At 34.8% G+C, this 21,735-nt stretch overlaps 1 protein-coding gene across 1 annotated transcript in view; it reads left to right on the plus strand.

The window, feature by feature from the left end:
- NDFIP2 (Nedd4 family interacting protein 2) overlaps positions 1-21,735 on the plus strand; it is a 73,793-nt gene that overhangs the window by 39,630 nt on the left and 12,428 nt on the right. Inside the window, exons 5-7 of the mRNA XM_025982357.2 lie at positions 5,093-5,226; positions 11,054-11,147; positions 20,873-20,997. Of these exons, the coding sequence (XP_025838142.1) occupies positions 5,093-5,226; positions 11,054-11,147; positions 20,873-20,997 (353 nt within the window). The remainder of the gene's footprint in view (positions 1-5,092; positions 5,227-11,053; positions 11,148-20,872; positions 20,998-21,735) is intronic.

Here is a 21,735-nt window from a genome sequence, read left to right on the forward strand (position 1 = left end):
TTACTTGTCTCTTATTTTTGCTTTCAAAAAAATTACAAGTATAAACTTTATTATGCTTACTAGAATCTATTTCTAATGGAGTAGCATATTCCTTTTGGAAGAAATAAATAAATTGTATATGCACAAAATTCATTTATGTATATATATATATATATATAGACACATGCACATATAGATACATGTATATATACACACACATACATATTTGTGTTTGTGTATATCTACTTATATAGTTATAAAACAAGTTGTTATTGATGCTGAATGTGAGCAGGAATGTGGTATGTATGAACAGAGGTGAAGGGTGCACATAATTTAATCATATACACGGTAATAATGCCTGGACAGGAAGCAGTGGTTCCTGCGTCCTACTATTCATTGTATCTCTTCAGGTCATTCTGGAGAACTACCGTCATCTATTTCTCTGGCCACAATTTATATTTTCCCAGTAATGCTAAATTAATTATTATATTATATAAATATATATATATATATATATTTTTTTTTTACTTTTATTCCAGTAGAATTAACATACAGTGGTATGCTAGTTTCAGGTTTACAATATAGTGATTTAACAATTCTGTATTTTACTCAGTGCTCATGATAAGTGTACTCTTCATCCCACTCATATTTCGCTTATCCCTGTACTCACGTCCCCTCTGCTAACCATCTATTTGTTCTCTGTGGTTAGTAGTCTTTTTTTTTTGTTATGTCTTTGTGTTTTCTTTCCTTTGTTTTGCTTAAATTCCACATATGAGTGAAATTCTGTGGTATTTATCTTTCTTTGACAGACTTATATCACTTAGCATTATATAGTCTAGCTCCATCCATGTTGTTGCAAATGGCAAGATTTTATTCTTCTTTAAAAGGTTGAATAATAATCCATTGTGTGCATATGTATATATCATTATCCATTCATCTATCAGTGGGCACTAGGTCGGCTTCCATAATTTGGCTATTGTAAATAGTGCTATAGTAAATACAGGGGTGTATATATGCTTTTGAATTAGTGTTTTCTGTTCTTTGGGTAAATACCCAGTAGTGTGATTACTGGATCATAGGGTAGTTCTATTTTTAATTTTTCAAACCTCTGTAATGTTTTCCACCATTGGCTGCACCATTTTGCATTCCCACCAGCAGTACATGACTGTTCCTTTTTCTCCAGATCCTCACCAACACATGTTTCTTGAAGTTAATCATTATATAATTAAGAAACATTTAAAATATGTTTTTATGTACTATTATAAATAACCTCTAAATATTTTATACATTCATTATGAAGCATTCTTTAAATCTGTTATAAAAAAATTTTAATATTAAAAAAACCCTTCACTAGAATATTTCATCTTTCTTATCTGTTATTCTATAATTAATATCATTATCTGTCTTAAACTCTTGCCAGCTTTCTCTGATTACCATTTCTGCTTCTATAGATTTTATCTAGACCACATGGATTGGTAGAATGACCAAACCATTTACTTTTTTCATTTACAATTTTATGCAGTTACTGAAAATCATCTTTATGAAGGTTTTCTCACTAATAAAATAATAAATGATTACTCCTTTTATTTGTATATAATGTTTATTTAGATCAATATGCTTGTTTAGTGCCAAGTTTGATGGACAGTTTTTATATTGATCTATAGCAGTTTTATTTATCTTATAATTTAATAGTTGGATTGGTGCTTGCTAAAATTTATTATGGGCTGAATTTTCTTCTTATTATTCTGTGAGTTTCCAGAATATAGTTGAGTGAATTTGCTATCCTAAATTAAAAAAACAAAAAAACAAAACCTATTTGATAGTAGTCTTAAAGAAAGAAAATCAGTTGTTTTGCTGATGTTTGTGTATGTTTTTGAATGATGATGGTAAGATTAAAATTGTAATTTTAATTACAATTGCCACTGCTGTTTAACAAGCTAAATGGAGTAGAACCATTTATTGTTATTAGTTCTCGTGGATTTTGGGGTGGGGGGAGGCTCAATTATGCAGTATTCTCCCAAGATCTCATGTGATTATTGTCTTGTGGTGACCTGGAGCTCAAGTCACCTTGATTCCTTCCTTATTAACATATTTGGCAGCTGATGTAGGCTTCAGCCAGGGCCTCAGCTGGGACTATTGGCCAGAACACCTGTATGTGGCCTCTCATTTTGGCCTGTGCTTCCTCCCTGAATGGAGGCTGGGTTTCAAGAACAAGCATTCTGAAAGCCAGATAGAAATCCTATCACTGGAATGCCTGGGTGGCTCAGCAGTTGAGCATTTGCCTTCGATTCAGGGCTGATCCCAGGGTTCTGGAATCGAATCCTGCATTGGGCTCCCTGCGAGGACCCTGCTTCTCCTTCTGCCTGTGTCTCTGCCTCTCTGTGTCTCTCATGAAAAAATACAATCTTAAAAGAAAAGAAACTAAAGACGCTCTGTCACCTGTTATGGCATTGCCTCAAAAGTTACACAGTGTCATATCTGCCACATTTGGTTTGTTAGAAGTGAGTCGCCAGGTTTAGTCTTTATTCAAGAATTAGTCTCTACCTCTTGATGAGAAGAGTTTCAACGAGTAGAGTGAGTTTCAGCACCGTCACAACTGTCTCCTGCCTCTTCCCCTATCACCAGACCTTTTCCTTTGTCACTCTTTTTCATTTCAGTAAATGGCTCCAGTAGGCCAAAAACCTTGAAGTCATCTTTTTTGGGACCTTATCACAAAATTAAATGTTTTTTCTCCTGTACTTTTCAATGTAATGAAATATGTTATTAATAGATTTAATTTTTAAGCCAATTTCTTTACTCTTAGAATAAATTATCACCATGTTCTCATCTCTTCTGGATATAGATTTGTTAATATTTTTTTTAGAAATTTTACAGTTTCATTAGTGGGATCTTTATGTACTATCCTTATGTTTTAGTATTAATATTATGGAAGCAACATAGAATGAATTGAGAAACTTCTCATTTTTCTATGCTCTAGAATAGTTTTGATAATAGAGCATGGCATTTTTAAAGGTAGGTAATTTTCAGTTGTAAGACAAGTGGAGCCTGCTACCTGGCTGTTCAATTATTCTTATAATGTGTGTGACTATTAGTCTCAAAATTTTATTTTTACAACTGTACTAAAAGACCATTCATGACTGTTACTGAGCACAAGAGTTAAGTTCTAGAAGTTTGCATCTCTTTAATGAAAACAATTGATACTATTTTTCTTCAGCCTTTTAGTGTTGTATTTTAAGCATTGACAGTACCGATTTTCTGTGGAGGTTATGTTCTTCAGTCAGTTACTTTCCAACTGGGCTTACAGATCTGAGCGGCATCAGTAATAATAGTTGACATTTGTATAATGCTTTTACAGCTTACAGAGTCCTCTTGAATACTTTTAAATTCTGTCATACAGCAAGTAATAGCCTTTCTGGGTCAGTTTTATGGATGAAAATGTAGAGCTTCATAAAGTGCTTAAGTGACTTGCTTGAGGTCACACAACTTAAGGAGCTGGGACTGGAGCCCCTCAAACATTAAATTTTCTGGTTGAGAACTGCTACCTTAAAGGGTAGACAGAAAATAAGTAAAATTAACCAGTGAAAATTAAAGCAGTAGCAAAATAGTGCTCTTTCCCAACTTTCATCTGTTACTGGTTAGGATATTTTTGTCTATCGTGGGAGTTTAAACTTTGAAAACTTACATATCTGTTGTTAATATAAAAGATCTCTCTTCTTGGATAATGTATGTCATTGTTCGAGTTTTTACATTTCTACTTTTAATGTTAGTGCCTTAAAATTCATTGCTTTCACTTAAATTTTCCTTCTAGTCTTCAGAACTGAAGAAATCTATTTACTTGACCACGTGTGGTGTTTTTACATCTGAATAAGTATTTTCTTTTTTTTTTTTGAATAAGTATTTTCTAAGAATTTATGACTCTTGTGCCTTTTTGGTGGATAACATTCAGTAGTACACTGCCGTTAGCACTTCCTGTCATTGGATTAAAAATTGCCCAGCTTTAGATCTTTAGCTCTTATTGATAGCATTAGCAAAACTTATTTTAAAGTCAGTATACATTAAAATATAATAGGAAAAGTATTGCTAGAAAGAAATGTGTTCTCATGTTGGAAATGCAAAAAGTTCTGATGGAGAAAATGTACAAATACTGTAGTTACAATGAGGAAATCACAGAAATTATAGCGTGGACTACTATGAGAACCTACTTGTTTTTCATGGCAGAGATTCTAGCATAAATCTAATCAGTTTATTGACCTATATGTATCATTTTACTTGTACTGCTTAAGATGGTGATAGGTGATGCAGCTGTTTTGTTTCTTTTTAATTAGCACTCTGGACTTCTGTGTTATGTTTCTGGAGGTCATATTTTAAAGAGAGTTTAAAAATTGGGGAGGGAGAAATTACCCATTAAAAAAAAGTCTAAAAAAACTAGGTTGATGGGCGGGAGAGTAAAAAAGAGCTAAGAATTGTCAGGCTTTTGTTTGTTTGTTTGTTTTTGTTTTTTTAAGCAATGAGAGATGCTGAGTTTGCCGAAGAGATTCAGGCAGTTGCTAAAACTGCCTGTAGAAAAATGAACCTCACATATTATCAGAGCAGATGGGGGAATCAGGAAATCCCTGGGTTCTGCTACTTACTGATTGTGCAATACTGTGCAAATTACTTTTCTGAAACTCAGAGTTGCTAGGATTAATGTATACGAAAGTGACGTATTAAATGGTTGTGTTATTCCTGATATTTCTGTTTCTTTGGCTGTGAGAGTATGAGCATGTAAATTCAATTCTTTTGAGCATAGCAGTAGGCACAGAAGATTCTTGTTATGCAGTGAATTTCTCACCTTCATTGTACATAGACTTTAAGAATTTCATTCTTGATATTTTTATTTTGTATATCAGTCTTTAGATAATATTTGTCAGTTTTTTCCCTTTATAATAAATATGAGGCTAAACTAATAAATATAGTTGTAGTGATTTATATGTTGCAGAGACTTATTAGGACTACAAAAAGCAGTAATAGTCTTTAGTGGTCTTTTGTAAATTATTAAATTATGTTTTTGGCTGTAAAAATTTAATTAAATAGTTTGTTTTAATGGTTATCCTTTTTTAATCCTTGTCTTCAGATTCAGAAGTTTACAGTGAGTTTTATCCTGTGCCACCTCCCTACAGTGTTGCTACCTCCCTTCCTACATACGATGAAGCTGAGAAGGCCAAAGCTGCTGCCATGGCAGCTGCAGCAGCAGAGACAGCTCAGAGGGTAAGGCAGTCTGATTCGTCCCTTTTCAGAATATCACTTTTGGTAATTCTCAGTACATTCAGTAATATCAAAAATAGTTCTCTGAGTTTGAGTGTATTTGCGTGAATAGATTGTTTTTTAGTATCTTCTCTATCACTAATTATGTGTGTCGTTTTTGATGAAGTGGCACTCTCCTGTCTATTCCTTGACCTCCTCATTTCTGTTTTTGTTTCTTCTTATTTCTATTTTTACTGATCTTCCTGTGTCCCCCATCTTAATTTCTGGGCATCCTAGTCCTTACCTTTACCAGTATGTTTCTTGTGCTCACTTTTGCCACCCATCCTCTGACTTTTTCATATTAGGTACCCCACCCACATCGACCTCTTCTCTGTTGATGTCCTTATATTCTTCCTCATATAATTTAGATTCTGTGATCCATAACTATAATCATAATTTTTTTTTTTTCGGGATGCCTGGGTGGCTCAGCGGTTGAGTGCCTGCCTTCAGCCCAAGGTGTGATCCTTGAGTCCTGGGATCGAGTTCCACATCGGGCTCCCTGCATGGAGCCTGTCTCCCTCTGCATGTGTCTCTGCCTCTCTCTCTCCGTGTGTCTCTCATGAGTAAATAAATAAAATCTTTAAAAAAAATTATTTTTTCCCCTATTCACTCATATATATTAGCAGAGCAAGTCTAGTGACTCCATGATTGAACTCAGTATAGGTTAAAAAGCACAGAGAAATAAGTTGCAAGGCCTTCAAATTATGTTTGTCAGTTCACTTTTTGTGTGTATATGCTCTTTTAACACATCCCACTGTAGAATTTTAGAATGATAGTCAGGGGTTCCACCTGTCCTTTCTGTCTTCTCTTTCTGTCTCAGAGTCAGTGATACACATGTATAATACTTCTTGTTCTGGTAAAAGGAGTGACTGTCTCAGGAGTGAAGAATCAACGAGATGCATGTATGCTATTCTGCAATTAGATAAAAGGTGGAAGTTATTTACATTTTATTTTGCTTATTTTAGAAGATTTTATATATTTACTTGAGAGAGAGTGAGAGTAAGAGAGCACAGGGGGGGGTGGGGGGGAGAGGGAGAAGCCGACTCCTCACTGAGCAAAGAGCCTGCCTGATGTGGGGCTTGATCCCGGGACTCTGAGATCATGACCTGAGCTGAAGGCAGATGCTTAACGGATGGAGCCACCGAGGCACCCATTATTTATATTTTAGTGTGGCTGCAAGCAGGGCTAGAGTTTGTTGCCTTTTTTTCTTGCTTCAGACTTTAGAGATATCATTTTAGATTCCTAGGTTCACCCCATTTTGTTCAGGAAAAGACATTAAAATCACTTTACACAGAAAGCTAAAATTGGGTGAGGGACAAAGGGAGAGAAAGGTGATTCTATATGCAGCATTCTTCTGCTGCCATCAGGCCAGAGCTCACTGAGTAGATTATCTGATAGGTGAGGGTTTTTTTTCTGGTTGATTTTCTTTCATCAGTACCTCCCTTTCCATGCCTTGCTCCCACTCCCATACTCCAACATACACAGAGTTAAGTGTCAACATAAATAGCTTTGGGCACAGAAGTAAAGACAGCCTCAAATGTATTATTTATGCTTTTCCCCTCTAAGGGTGAAAGCAAGTCTTTGTTAAAACAGTGGCATAAAATATAGCTCAGTCATAAGGATTTTTGGTGCTTGGAGGAGAGAATCATACAGAAAAGAAGGAGCATAGGTCTGTAGTGTGGAGTTTCTAACAAAATCGATTCTAGGTTGCTTAGCATGTTATATGGTTATATATGCATTATATACATGGATGCGTTCTCCGTGAACCAGAAGGACAGTAGCTCCTTTTAACAGGGAGTGTCTTCCTAGAGATCGTGGAAATGGCAGAGGTCCTTAAAGGAAGTTACTCAACCTTGGGACCTCTACTGTCCTAACTTCCACGCTATAGAACTCTGAAGAGATAGAAGTAGGCATTGTCTTGCTCTCTGTGCTTTGGGGAAAGCATAAAGCATAAAGCATAAAGCATTACCTTTTGGAGAGAAAACTCTGTAGTGTTCCTTTTCCAACATTTCACTGTCATCACTTCCAGTGTCTTGTTTTAGAAAGTAATGTGATCCCAGTCTGAATTGGAACATGTCCATAAGGAAAAGTTTTTTGTTTTCAACTGCTTCTAATATCCTTGTAACTCCAGCTTGTGAAGATTGTGGAAAATTTCATGGAAAGCAAAAATATAATTGAACAGAAGAGACTTAGGTTCCTGTAAAAACTCTTTTAATTCATCAGTTTCTAACCCAGTACTCCAACACCGTTTTCTGCAGAAGACAATTGAGTATGGGTTTCTATACCTGATTCAGATAGAAAACTGGCCTCATTAGCATTTGAGTATGCATTCAGTTGTAAGTGAATCTTAGTTGGGTGAGATAAAAGTTTATTTCTTAAATCCACGCTTATTGGGAGAATATAGGTAGGTAGTAGCCAGAAGACTTGGAAACAGTGCTGTTTTCTGGTATTTCCTGTTTGTAATGCATAGGATTACATGTAAATTATGGGTTGATTAAATAGATTTATAGAAATGAACTATTCATTTTTTAAAGATTTATTTATTTGAGAGAGAGAGAGAGACACTGTGTGCATGCTAGCTAGCACAAGCTTGTGTTAGAGTGGGGAGAGGAGCAGAGGGAGAATCTTCAAGCAGACTCCTCACTGAGCACAGAGCCCACTACCTGGGGCTCTGTCCCATGACCCTGAGATCATGTCCCAAGCTGAAACCAAGATGCTTAACCTACTGACCCACCCAGGTGCCCCTGAATGATTCATTTTTAATATTTTTTATGAAAAGTATTTGAATTAAAATAATTTATTTCAACTTTTAGAACATACTTGTATACTAGTCTTATAACCTAACACTGGGTAATATTCTTTATCGTGTACCTTGTTTTGTTTATTTACTTTTTAAAGATTTTAAAGTTTATTTTAGATAGAGAGGAAGCTTGACCGGGAGGTGGGGAGGAAGAGAGAGAATCCTTAAGCAGACTCCCTGCTGAGTGCAGAGGTGGTTGCAGGGCTCAGTCCAGGACCCTGAGATCATGATCTGAGCTGAAATCAAGAGTCAGTCACCCAACTAACTGAGCAACCCAGGTGCCCCTGTACCTTGGTTTAAAGTTTGTCAGTAATTTGTCTTTTGACATAAAAACTAGCACTTTATAAATTGTGAGCAACTCCAGGTTAAGGACTATGTTTGCATTTCTAGCACCTTTCTATTAACCTAGTATATATTTGGTATGTATGAATTTATTTTATCTTTTAATTTTAAATTCAATTAATTTACATATAATGTATTACTATTTTCAGAGGTAGAGGTCAGTGATTCGTCAGTCCTATATAATACTAAGTGCTCATCACATCACATGCCCTCCTTAAAGTCCCGTTACTCAGTTACCCTGGGATTCCCCTACCTCCCCATATTTGGTATTTAATAAATTACAGTTTATTAAGTTGATGAAAACTTTTTAAAACTTAGCAATGTGAAATTAGAGAAAAGAAATACCACACTTGTTTTCTTAATAGCTTTTCATTTTAAAATATTTTGGTGTCTTTTACCACTTTTAGAACTTATAAATCAATGTTTAATATAGTTGAAATTATTACAGAGTACTATGTTTTATCTTTAAGCATTTTATATAAACGTTGCTCTGTTATTTTAATGTTTTAGTGAAATTCCATGGAATCAATATACTATAATTAAGTGGCCATTCCTCTCTAGTGACAGAGGAATTATTTTCAACTGTGATTATGTGTTTGTTTTCCATTCTTAATGTTGTAAAGGACATCTTTGTGCTAATGTTTTCTATCTTATTAAAAATGATGCCATATTATAAAATCTCTGTACTGATTTTTTAAAAAGAGTATGAATTATTTATATTCTTGCCATCATATTGACAGTGGTTTGGAGGGGCTCACATTGGGCTTTAATATTTATTTCTTGAGTGAACTTGAAATTATACGAAATTTTATTAATGCGTATTTAGTCATTGCCAATCACTGAATTTTCTCTACAAGTGTTGCCTACGATATATGATTGCAGAGTTTTAGGGATGTTTTTGCTCAAATGAGCAATATGGTTTTGAAAGTCATTTTTTTAAAAAAAATGTTATTTATTTATGAGAGACACAGAAAGAGAGGCAGAGACATAGGCTGAGGGAGAAAGAGGCTCCCTGTGGGGAGTCCGATGCGGAACTTATTCCCAGGACCCTTGGATCATGACCTGAGCCAAAGACGGATGCTCAACCACTGAGCCACCCAGGCGTCCCTGAAAGTCATTTTCTTTTGGCAGCATAGTGAGATTACCGTGAATGTATTAGCATTTTCTTGACCAGTTTCCTGAGCCTCAGTTCCCACTGGGAAACACAAAGAGGGCCAAGTAGTGTTGCCACACATAGTGTGGAATCCTGGTTAGTAAACCCAGTACTTTCTAATGGTCACTAAACATGCACCCATCTCTGATCTAGGGAGAGACACTCTCTCTTCCAAAGCTATCTGCAATATAAACATCCTTGTAAAGACAGTACAAAGGAAAGGCAGCTAGTGCCTCTACCTGGAAGACGTAGAAACATGAAGGACTGATGGAAGAATTATCTCCTGACAAGAGTCCACTATTTATGGGCATTTAGAGTAGCTTTATTTTTAACATTTTGGGGAACCTTCCTCCATACTGTTTTCCAGAGTAGCTGCACCAGTTTCCAGTCCCGCCAATGGTGCAAGAGGTTTCCTTTTTCTGCACATCCTTGCCAGCACCTGTTGTTTCTTGTGTTGTTGATTTTAGCCATTCTGACAGGTGTAAGGTGGTATCTTATTATAGTTTTCATTTGCATTTCCCTGATGATGAGTGATGCTGGGCATCTTTTCATGTGTCTGTTGGCCATCTGGATGTCTTGTTTGGAAAAAATGTCTATTCATGTCCTCTGCCCATTTTTTAATTGGATTATTCATTTTGGGGATGTTGAGCTTTATAAGTTCTTTACATATTTTGGATAATAACCCTTTATCAGATATGTCATTTGCAAATGTCTTCTCTCATTCCATAGACTACTTTTCATTTTGTTGATCATTTCCTTCACTGTGCAGAAGGTTTTTATTTTGATGAAATCCCAGTAGCCCTAGCCTCGAAGACACATCTAGTAATAATTTGCTACGACTGATGTTTAAAAGAGGTTACTTCCTGTGTTCTCCTCTAGGATTTTAGTGGTTTCCTGTCTCACATTTAAGTCTTTAATCCATTTTATTTTGTATATGATGTAAGAAAGTGATCTAGTTTCATTCTTTTGCATGTTGCTGTCCAGTTTTCCATCACCTTGGTTAAAGAGACTTTTTCCCACTGGATATTCTTTCCTGCTTTGTTGAAGATTAATTGACCATATAGTTGTGAGTTGTACATTTTTATTTTTGGTAAATATTGCCAAATTGCCAGCCATAAAGGTCATACCAATTTAGATTCCACCACTGATTATGAAAATTCCTCATTCCCATTCAGTGCAGATGTGTCAGTCACATCTTTCTTGATGCATTTTCACTTGTTAAAATTTTCACTGATCCAGTGTTCAGTTTTTATCTTTTTTGTGTGTTTTCTTTTAAAGTTACTCTTTTCAAGGGTGCTCATGAAAAATTAATACTTATGTTTTTGAATACTTATTATATGCCATTGTAGTCATTGTATCATTTTGTCTGAACAACAAATTGAGAATATTTTATTTATTTATTTATTTATTTAATTTTATTTAAATTCTTATCTTTATACTTAATAAAGTTGGAATTAGTTTTTTAATGAGCTGTTCTAATGTTATGTGTTTTACAGATTCAGGAGGAAGAGTGCCAACCAAGAGATGACTTTAGTGATGCAGACCAACTCAGAGTGGGTAATGATGGGATTTTCATGCTGGCATTTTTCAGTAAGTGATTTTTCATTTCCAAGTTGTTTTTTGCGTATGTTGGCTGTGTGTGTATTTAAATAACGTAGTTAGTGAAGAAAGGCAAATATTGTTAGTGTGTATCTACTTTATTTAAAATGTAAATTGTTCTTGATATTGAACTCCATGTGATCATATGATACAATAATAATCCTGATATTTATTACTACTGTGTATTGCAGTCATGATGCTAGATGCTGAAATTACACTAGATGCTAGAGTTATATAAATATATTTAAGATAAATACATTTTTGCATGAGAAATGTTGCATGACCATGCAACAATGTAGGAGCATGCAGAATGAAACTATAAATTCTGCTTTGGGGGCAAAAGACTTCCATTTCAGTGTATTTAAGCAAGAAGAATTGTTGGAAAAGGAAGTACTTTAGGCAACTGGAACAATATGATTTGAGACACAGAAGAATGCAAATATGTCTTGTTTGGAGGAAATGGTAAGTAATTAGAAGACCAAAAACCTAAGTAAGATTTTTTAACGTGTTGCAGAATTCTTAGTTAAATATCTGAATTTATAAAGTAGACTTTATACTTTGAGGGAAGACTATGTTATAGTCTATTATTTCAATTCCTAACACAGAGATTGGCATTTGGTGTACTCAGTACATAATATTTTGACACTTGAATTGTTTAATTGCTAAAATTAAGTTTTCAAAACTCAATATTCACGTAAGTAAATTTATTAGACTAGATATGGTAAATTTCTGCCCTCAGCCTGTTTAAATGATCACCACTCTCATAGAATGCTGATTTAATTCATTTTAAGTATAAAATTTATTTTGATAATAAAACTGAGGAAAGTTTACTTGTTTCAAGTACCATATTCAACTTTTACACAGAAAATACATGCCTTTAGTTGAGTTACTTTTGAGTCTGGGAAATCACTAATCCTCCATTTTGAAAATTTTGAGAAGGTTTCTTGCTTTTTTTCCTTCCTTCGTTTCATCTGCTGAAGAATAGAAGCAGATAACCACTCAGAAATGGGTTGGTGAGTGGGAAAGCAGTTACATTTTTCTCTTCAAATTTAGTAAATTATGGTCTGCTTGGTAACCAGCTAATAGATATGCAATATTTAAATCTTGTGGCTTTAGTTACAATTCATATTTAGATACGATGGTAGGTACCATGAAAAGAAATGAACACTTTGACTAGAAATAGCTACTGTTTTGTACTGTTAGTCTAGTAAATGTTAGTTTTTTTCCTTAGTTTTAGTTCAACTGGTAACCCTTTATTATTAATAACAATCGTCCCACATATTTTGTTTATGAAAAGAGTAGCATCAGTATGTTATATCTTTCAAAAATCTTAATTGGAAAAGAAAATTTAAATTGATTGTACTGTATGTAAGTATAAATACCTGTTTCTTAGGCATAAAAATGTGATTTGATACCATCTATTTGACTCAGAGTTTAATTATTATTTCTCCATTTCTGTATTTCACTTAACCTTACTTACTATCTTCTTTTTAACCTTTTTTTTAGGTTTGAAAACATTTTGCTGATAAAACAGTGTTGTAAATGTTTGGTAATCTAGATACTTAGTTGCCTTATTTTTGCCCTGTGGTGGTATATTAATTAATATGAATAAATATATTTCATATATTTAGTGTAAATTACCTGCTTTTGCTACATTTTTACTAAATGATGTCTCTACAACTTATTTTTTATTCTCTCTATTCTATTAAAACTGAACCAATATTGTGAGAATAAAATTATAAATTATTTTCAGGCTTCATTTCCTGATATATATATATATTTTTTGGTAGGAGGTAGACCAGTTTGAACTTACTGGCTTTGATAAGCATAGATTTATTTGTAATCACTACCATCTAGTGGCTGTTCTTCAGATTGCAACTTAATATATTTTTCATGCCTATTGATCTACCTAGTAGCTGTTGTCTAGATTTTATTCTATTTTCTGTTTCTATGGTTCAGAAATAGATTTTATTTTTTAAATTTCATTATGTTTTTAAGTTTAATTTCAGTATATTTACTATATGGTGGTTATGTTAGTTTCAGGTGTACAACATAGTATAGTGATTCAGCAGTTGTATATATTACTGAATGTTCATCGTGATAAGTATACTCTTAATCTCCATTGCCATTTCACCCATTTCCCTCCTACACACACACACCTCCCCTCTGGTAACCATCCGTTTGTTTTCTATAGTCTATTTCTTGGTTTGTCTCTCTCTTTTTTACTTTTGTTTGGTTTCTTAAATTCTACATATAAGTGTGAAATCACATGGTATTTGTCTTTCTCTGACTTACTTGGCTTAGCATTGTATTCTCTAGTTCCATCCATGTTGTTACAAATAGAAATATTTCATTTTTTTATGGCTGAGTAATAGTACTTTGTGTATCAATCACATCTTTTTTATCCATTCACCTATGGATGGACACCAGGGCTGTTTCCATAATTTGGTTATTGTAAGTAATGCAGTAAACAGGGGTGCATATATCCTTTGAACTAGTGTTTTCTTATTCTTTGGAGAAATACCTAGTAGTAGTGTGATTACTGGATCGTAGGGTAGTTCTATTTCTGACTTTTTGAGGAATCTCCATACTGTTTTCACAGTGGCTGCACCAGTTTGCATTACCACCAACAGTATGTGACAGTTCTTTTTTCTTCACATCCTCACAAACATTTGCTGTTTCTTGTCAGAAATAGATTATTCTTTTTTTTTTTTCAAAGACTTTATTTATTCATGAGAGAGACAGAGAGAGAGGCAGAGACACAGGCAGAGGGAGAAACAGGCTCCATGCAGGAAGCCCGATGTGGTTCTTGATCCCGGGACTCCAGGATCACGCCCTGGGCTGAAGGTGGCGCTAAACCACTGAGCCACCGGGGCTGCCCAGAAATAGATTATTCTTTAACGTGGCTTATAACTTAAACATTTCAGATAATATAAGTTGTGTGAATAAAACTATAGTGAATATCAATAAAAGTATTTCAATTAAAACTTTTTGATAGTTTGATTCTTGCCTTCTCTCTTATAGCATCCACATTTCAATCTCTTACCACATGTAATCCTAAAAAAAGTTTACACATAAATTTGGTAAAATAATTGCATGTATATGTTCAGAAAACAAAGAAAGAAATATATGCATCCCTTGATAAATTTTACTTTTCATTATCCCTTGCAGTGTCATAGCAAAATGCATCACATGTGCCTAACCTGCTTGTATCTGATCTTGCTTTTATATAACAGAGTTTTTAAGAGAATGGATTGAAAGTCAATTATTTGTTAATTAAAAGCTGGAAATTAGGATTTAGTCCACTGGATAATTGATAGACTGTGGAAATAACCTTGAACTATAATCCTTAAAAATGTAATGGACTCTGTTTAGAAAACTTTTCTTCGAAGGTTTAGCTTTTTGTATCCGCTTGAATCTTCACGTTTGCCAGCTATAGTAAAAATTAATCACCTGCATTATTCCTATTTTATTTTTATTTTTAAGGTTTATTGATTTGTTTGAGAGAGAGAGCATAAGTGGGGGAAGGACCAGAGGAAGAGGTACAGAGGGAATCTCAGGCAGATGCCCTGCTGAGGCAGAGCCCCATATGGGCCTCCATCCCATAACCCATAAGTCATGACCTGAGCCAAAATCACAAGTCAGATGTTTGACTGAGTCGCTCAGGTGCCCCCATTATTCCCATTTTAGACTTGAGGGCAACACAATTAACAACATAACAAATTGTTGTGATTTTAAAAGGAATCAGAATATTGTTTTGAAATATGAATTCTGAATTGTAAGAAATTGCTATACTGTCTTACCAAAATGGCTGCCGCTCTGCTTTCCCACTAGCAGTGAATGCTTTTCTGTTGCTCTGACCTTATCAGCATGTGGAATTGACAATTTTTAAAATTTTAGATGTTCAGTAGATGTGTGGTAGTATCTCATTGTGCTTTAATTCCATTTCCCCAAGGATTGATGATATTGAGCATTTGTATTCACTAATAAGCGATTTTGAGCAGCTACCATGGACAAGTCATAAAAGTTAACAGTTCTTAAAGAGGTTGCCTGGGCATCACACATGTTGAAAAATAATACGTTGATGATTTGTTCTGTCCAGATAAAGCTGTGTTTATAATTATATAGCTTTTAGGTGAAGTTGTATATGGTAAGTGAATCCAGAAAGAGAACACTTAAGAATGGTTAATTATACCTTAAGAAACTCATGTGATATTTGTGAAGTATTAAACATTTTTGTTTTCAAGAAAAAAATTTGTTTTGGTCATCTCATTGCTTATAATTTAGCTGAAATGTATTCAAACTAATGAATTGTTAGCATCTCATGTCTTAATGGCTAATTTTTTAAATGAGGAGAATTGCCTGAGGATGAGAGAAATTTACCTATATGTAGTTCAGAACTAAGTTTAGTAAAATTGATTATTCCTTGTCTAGGAACTTAGTGTCTTTGAAACCTAATACATTTATATATATTTTTATGTGATTGAAGAAATTAAGAAGTGCTCATTGTTAGTATTGTATGTATTATATTCATTCACTTACGATTTTCGTTTGTTGTCAAAAAAGTATCAGATTTTTAAAAATTTAAAACTTAAAACTTTTCATTTTTAAATAATTTAAAACTTAGGAAAAAGTTACAAAAATAATACAGTTGCCATGTAACTTTGATCTAGCTTTCTCAGGTGTTAACTTTTTATGTAACATCAGTGCAGTGATCAACATTAGGAAATTAACATTATGAAATAGTACTAACTAGTTTACAGACTTTATTCAGATTTTACCAGTTGTCCCACTGATGTCCTATTTATGGTCCATGATTTTATATATATTATTTTGTTGCCATTTTGCCTTGGTCTGGCCTTAATCTGTTCTTAATGGGGGGTCAGTTTGTCAGTCTTTGTTTCTTATGACTTTGATTCTTTTGAAAAGTATGGTCCAGTTGTTTTGTAGAATATCTCTCAATTTGGATTTATGTAATGTTTCCTTACGATTAGATTTAGGTTATGCATTTCCTCTTTTCCTCCCCCTCCCCCTCCTCCCCCTTTTAAGAATACCATAGAAATGATGTGCCTTTCTCAGTGCATCCTATCAGGAGACAGTGATCTAGTTATGTGTTCTTACTGGTGATGTCAACTCTTATCTTGGTGGTGTCTCCTAGCTTTCTTCACTATAAAGTTTTCCCTTTGTAATTAATAGGTATCTTGTGGCTTTTGGAAGTTTAAAAACTAAGCATTATTAGTTAACAGATGAGCTGTAGTATACAATATTGCTTTCTAGGTTATCCTGTTGCCATCTTTATATAGATGCAAGGTATTTATTATAATAAAAATCACTAATTCTAAGAGGTGAAAGACTAGGATGCTCCTATCTTACCTATAGCTCTTATTTTGTGAGCTTATGTAACACTTAACTGTTCCTTTCTTTTTTTTTTTTTGCACTTTACTGTTCTAAGTCTCAGTTTATCATTCTGTAAAATGGAATTAATTCTGATCTTGCCCCTACTTAAAAGGCCAATGTGTCAATTAAGTTAAAATATGTGAAATACCGTAAGTTACAGAGTACTCTTAGTTGAAGATAGTAGTAAGGTTCTCCTTTCCCATCATCCTCATTGGAGCATTCACCTTTTACATTATTTAAAGTGATTGGCAGCCTTCTTTCAAATGTCATTAACCTGTCTGACTCCCTTTCTTATAAATAAGGGGACTGGGAAGATGAATGTGGAGAGTGTAATTGGAGCAACACTGAGCATTCTTTTTACCAACTTTCCTGAGTGAATTGCCCTGCTTCCTGCTGCCTGCTACTCCGTATCTTACTTTTCTAAGGAATATAGGCTATTTAAGCCTTTTTTTGCTTATTTGGATTCCATGTTGGGCCTTGCTGTGAGGGGAATAGGTCTCCTACACCTTTTAAGCTTCCTGTTTTGTCTTCGGTTTCCAGAGAAACATGGCACGAATGAAGTAGAGCTGAGAGAAAAGTGTTCCTGTCTTTTTTTCTCGGCGTGTACCTGTTCATTCCCTCTGCCATGTGTTGATGTGTTGTTTCTTTTATGCACCGAAGGTTTATTTATTTATTTATTTTAATATTTTATTTATTTATTCATGAGAGACACAGAGAGAGATAGGCAGAGAGAAAAGCAAGTTCCATGCAGGGAGCCTGACGTGGGACTCAATCCTGGCACTCCAGGATCATGCCCTGGGCCGAAGGCAGGTGATCAGTCGCTGAGCCACCCAGGAGTCTCCGCACTTAAGGTTTAGCATACATTTATTAAATTTTTTTTTAAAGATTTTATTTATTTATTTATTTATTAATGAGAAATGCAGAGAGAGAAACGCAAAGACAGGCAGAGGGAGAAGCAGGCTCCCTGAGGGAGGCCCAGTGCAGGACTCGATCCAGGACCCTAGGATCACACCCTGAGCGGAAGGCAGATGCTCAACTGCTGAGCTCTCCCCAGGCGTCCCTATTAAATTTTCTTTTTTGCCAACTCAGACATGTCATAGAGGATTTAGAATTGAATGCTTCTGCCCTTTCTGTATTTTAAAGACCTGTTCAGCTTTATTTGCTATCTTACAGGCCAGGGGGAATAAAAAGTGAATCTATCTATGCTTAAGTAGTCACTAGCTTCACTGTTTTCCTAGTGCTTAAACCGATTACAGATGGATAAAGTTATATATTAGTCCCTCAGAGCTGCCATGAAAAGAAGCACCAACTGGATGGCTTAAACAGTGGAAATTTATTTTCTCACAGTTCTGGAGGCTAGAAGTCCAAGATCAAAGTGCTGGAAAATTTAGCTTCTGGTGCGGGTTCTCTTCCTGGCTTGTGGATAGCTGTCTTCTTGCTGCGTCCTCTTTTCTACATAATGGAGGATAGAGAGCTCTCTGGTGCCTCTTCTCTTCTTATAAAGACACCAGTCCTAGTGGATTAGGGCTCTACCTTTATAACCTTAATTACCTCCCTATAAAGGCCCTGTCTCTATATACAGTCACACTGGAGGTTAGTGCTTCATTCCGTGAGTTTTGAGGAAACACAGTTCAGTCCATAACATATTATATCTTGCATGAGCACAACTTTGAGATTATATCACCTATTAGTTTTAAGGCCTAGTAATGCATACTGCTGGCAGAGAGCACAAAGAGAACATGATGAGTCATTAAATACTTTTTTGTTATTTTGTGTCTCATTTCTAATGTAAGTATAATTATATGTATAGTGGATATCTGTAAATCTGTTTTGAAAGAAACCGTGTTTGAATTAATTTTCCCCAAAGCTAAACATACACACACTCGTAGGTAAAAATGCACTTCTGAATATTTTGCTGTCTTGTATTTTCTCCATCAGTGTTTCTTATGTTTTAATTAACTACATGACAGGCTTACAAAATGATAGAAGTTTATAGCACACAGGGATAAAGGAGTAAGGTGCTCAGGACTGGTGGCAATCTGTCCTCTGCCCCAGATCTCACCTGCCGACCGAGGGGGAACAGAGTAACTCTCTCAGTCTGTCACTAGCTCATATATGGCATACCTTATATGGGAAGCTCTACTACTATTTGGGAAGCTCTACTACTGTTTGGGAAGCTCTACTACTGTTTATTGATGTAGATTATTTACCTTAAATAGATATAAAATAATTTCTGATCAGCCATTACATGTTTTTCTCCACAGATAACACAAATATTAAACAATTAGATGTAGAACAGCTATATCTAATAGTATATTCTATGATGATGGAAATATTCTCTGTCTCCGCTGTCCAGTGTGATAGCTATAAGCTAAATGTGACTATTGAGTGCTTGAAATGTGGCTAGTGTGACTGATGGACTAAATTTTAAATTTCACTTAGTTTTAATTAATGGAAATTAAAATAGCCCTCTTTGTAGAGTAGGGTAGGTTTCTAGAACTAGTGGAGAAAGCAGTGTGGCTGGTGGCATTGGATAGCACAGAGGTAGAAGATAGCAAAATCAGCATCTAGTATAAGAAAATTGAGTGTAAGCAAGTTTTATTTCCAGTAGCATCTCCTGAATTTTTTTGTGGTTTTTTTTTTTTCGGAAAAGATATAACCTACTGTAGAAAAATATTATTTTATATGGGTAGTAATAATGGTTAACATTTCTTAGCAATCACCGTGTGCCAGGTTCTTTACTGTGCTAAGCCCTTTAAATTCATTATCTCACTTAATCCTCTTATCCGCCTTGTGAAGTAGATCCGTACAGATCAGAGAACTGGCTCACAGAAGTAAGCAGTGAGTCCCAGGTCATGTATCTAGTGAGTGATATATGTCACATTGTGATTCAAACACAAGTCTCTTAATTTCAAAATGCATTCTCCTATTGTATCATATAATATAGCTTACTATAAATGATCAAGAAAGCTGTGCCTAGAAGGCATTAGGAAGGAAGAAATTATAGGAGTAGGAAAATTGCTTTGAAGAAATAGCTATTTTATTTAAATTTATTCTAAAATGTTTTCCTCTTTGTCTTCAGAATCCTGAAAAATCAGCATTTCTCTATATTTTCCCTGAGGGTTAGAGATATTGAGGATAAGAGGATGGGCACTGAACAGGACCAAAGTCCTGCTCAAATTGATGTTCACTTTTATTATCATTTCTATTATTATCTTAGACACAGATAGGGCATTCTGATGATATCTCAAGGACCTGTGTCGGAATGGTTTCTGCTACAAGTTATAGAAAATCCTTACTCAGCTGTTTTAAATAGGTGGTTATCTCACAAAACAGAAAATCCATAGACAAGCAGATAGACAAGCAGACTCAGCCACTGCAAGTATTAGTTCTGTGGCTCTGCTTTCCTTTTTCTTCACACTCTAGCCCATGTGGAGTTATACTTTAATCCTCCGGCTGATAGCAAAATCCCTGCAGCAGTTCAGGTGTTATATTCAAATTAGAAATCCAGTGGATAAGGGGGATTTTTTTTTTTCTTTTTAACATTTATTGTAGAAATTCTCAAACTAGGCAAGAGTATAACCTGTATGTATTTATCACTCAACTTCAACAATGATCAATTTAGGGCCACTGTTATTTAACCTATATTCCATCCTCTGTCTCCTTGATGTGTTTTTAAGAACGAAAGAATGCATTTCAAAAGTCCTATTAAAAAAAAAAAAAAAAGTGGCAGGGGCTCCTGTGATTTTCCCAGACTACTCAGGACCCCTCTCTTTTGGGGTTAAGTATGTGATCTAGCCTTCCTTAAAATAAAGACTCTGTTGGTGGGTGGGTTCCAGAAAAGGGGTAAAAGTAGGTTTTGTTAGATAGGAAGAGGCAATGAACAGTACCTCCTCTGGAAACATTTTATAATTTGTTTGGCTTATCTTTAATATTGCTTTTAAAAAAAATCCAGTTTGGTTAGTTGATTGCTTAGGCTGGAATTCTTGGGTGGAATCACATGGGAGCTGAGCTACATTATGACTTGATTTTTAGCTGGTTTAAAAAATGCAGTTTTACCTATTGATAGGTTTTAAGGAATTGATTCCTGTTGACCAGACTAACAAGAAACCAAGCTTATCTGTTTGTTAATGTGTAATTAATAGCCAATATATTTGCAAAAGGTAAACTACGGCCTATAAAGAAGATTTAATTGGTACAAAGTCAAAAGAAAGAGAATTCTTAACTTCCATTGTGCAATGAAGTATTGTTAATATTATGTCTCTGTTAATTTGTTTCCAAAGTGTGGTCCTTAAAAGAACTATTTCTCTTGCTTTTAGTGGCATTTATTTTCAACTGGCTTGGATTTTGTTTATCCTTCTGTATCACCAATACCATAGCTGGAAGGTATGGTGCCATCTGTGGATTTGGACTTTCATTGATCAAATGGATCCTTATTGTTAGGGTGAGTGTCTTAATAGCCTCTATCACTTTGATCTCTAAAATTAAAATCTATGAAATTTCTTGTGTGGTTCATAAATATTCCCTTTACATATATGAATCAATTATTTTGAGACTTATCTTTTATACTTATTGTAGTGATCTCTGTGTTGTAAACATTTTGATACTTTATTATATGAGAGCTTACTATGGAAAGAGCTTTGAAATCAGAAAAAAATTTGAGTTTGAATCTTACTTATATCAGTGTCCTAACTTTAAATTTTTAAATTGTTCTGAGAATTTCTTCCCAATAAGCTGGTATTAGCTGCCTTTCAGGATTTCTGTGAGGCCTAGCAGTAATATAATTAAAGCACTTGCCTAGTTGCTGTACAAATAAACGTGCTCGGTAAGCTGTGGCTGCGACTGCTGTGATACAGTGTACTCATGCCTAAAATCAGGTAAAACATAACATTTTCTATTGGTTAGTAAAATTCTCAAGGACTTAATTTCATCTTCTCACTCTTTCTTTTTTGAGAGCTCAAAAAACTAAGACCTGTGAGGTGTCTATCTGAACTCACCCATTTTCTGTTATGTTCCCTTTCCACCTTTCTTATTTCCCTGTTGTTCCTGGAATTCACCCTTTGTCTACTTCTTAGCACTTACCACATGGTGTGTAGGGAGATAATGCTAAGTCTTTCTCCCATATCAACAGTTTGTCCCAAAATAATTTTCTGTAACCATTCCAGTGGCAGTAGCACTGTTT

The sequence above is a fragment of the Vulpes vulpes genome, chromosome 6, assembly GCF_048418805.1.
Source record: "Vulpes vulpes isolate BD-2025 chromosome 6, VulVul3, whole genome shotgun sequence".
Classification (NCBI taxonomy): Eukaryota; Metazoa; Chordata; class Mammalia; order Carnivora; family Canidae; genus Vulpes; species Vulpes vulpes.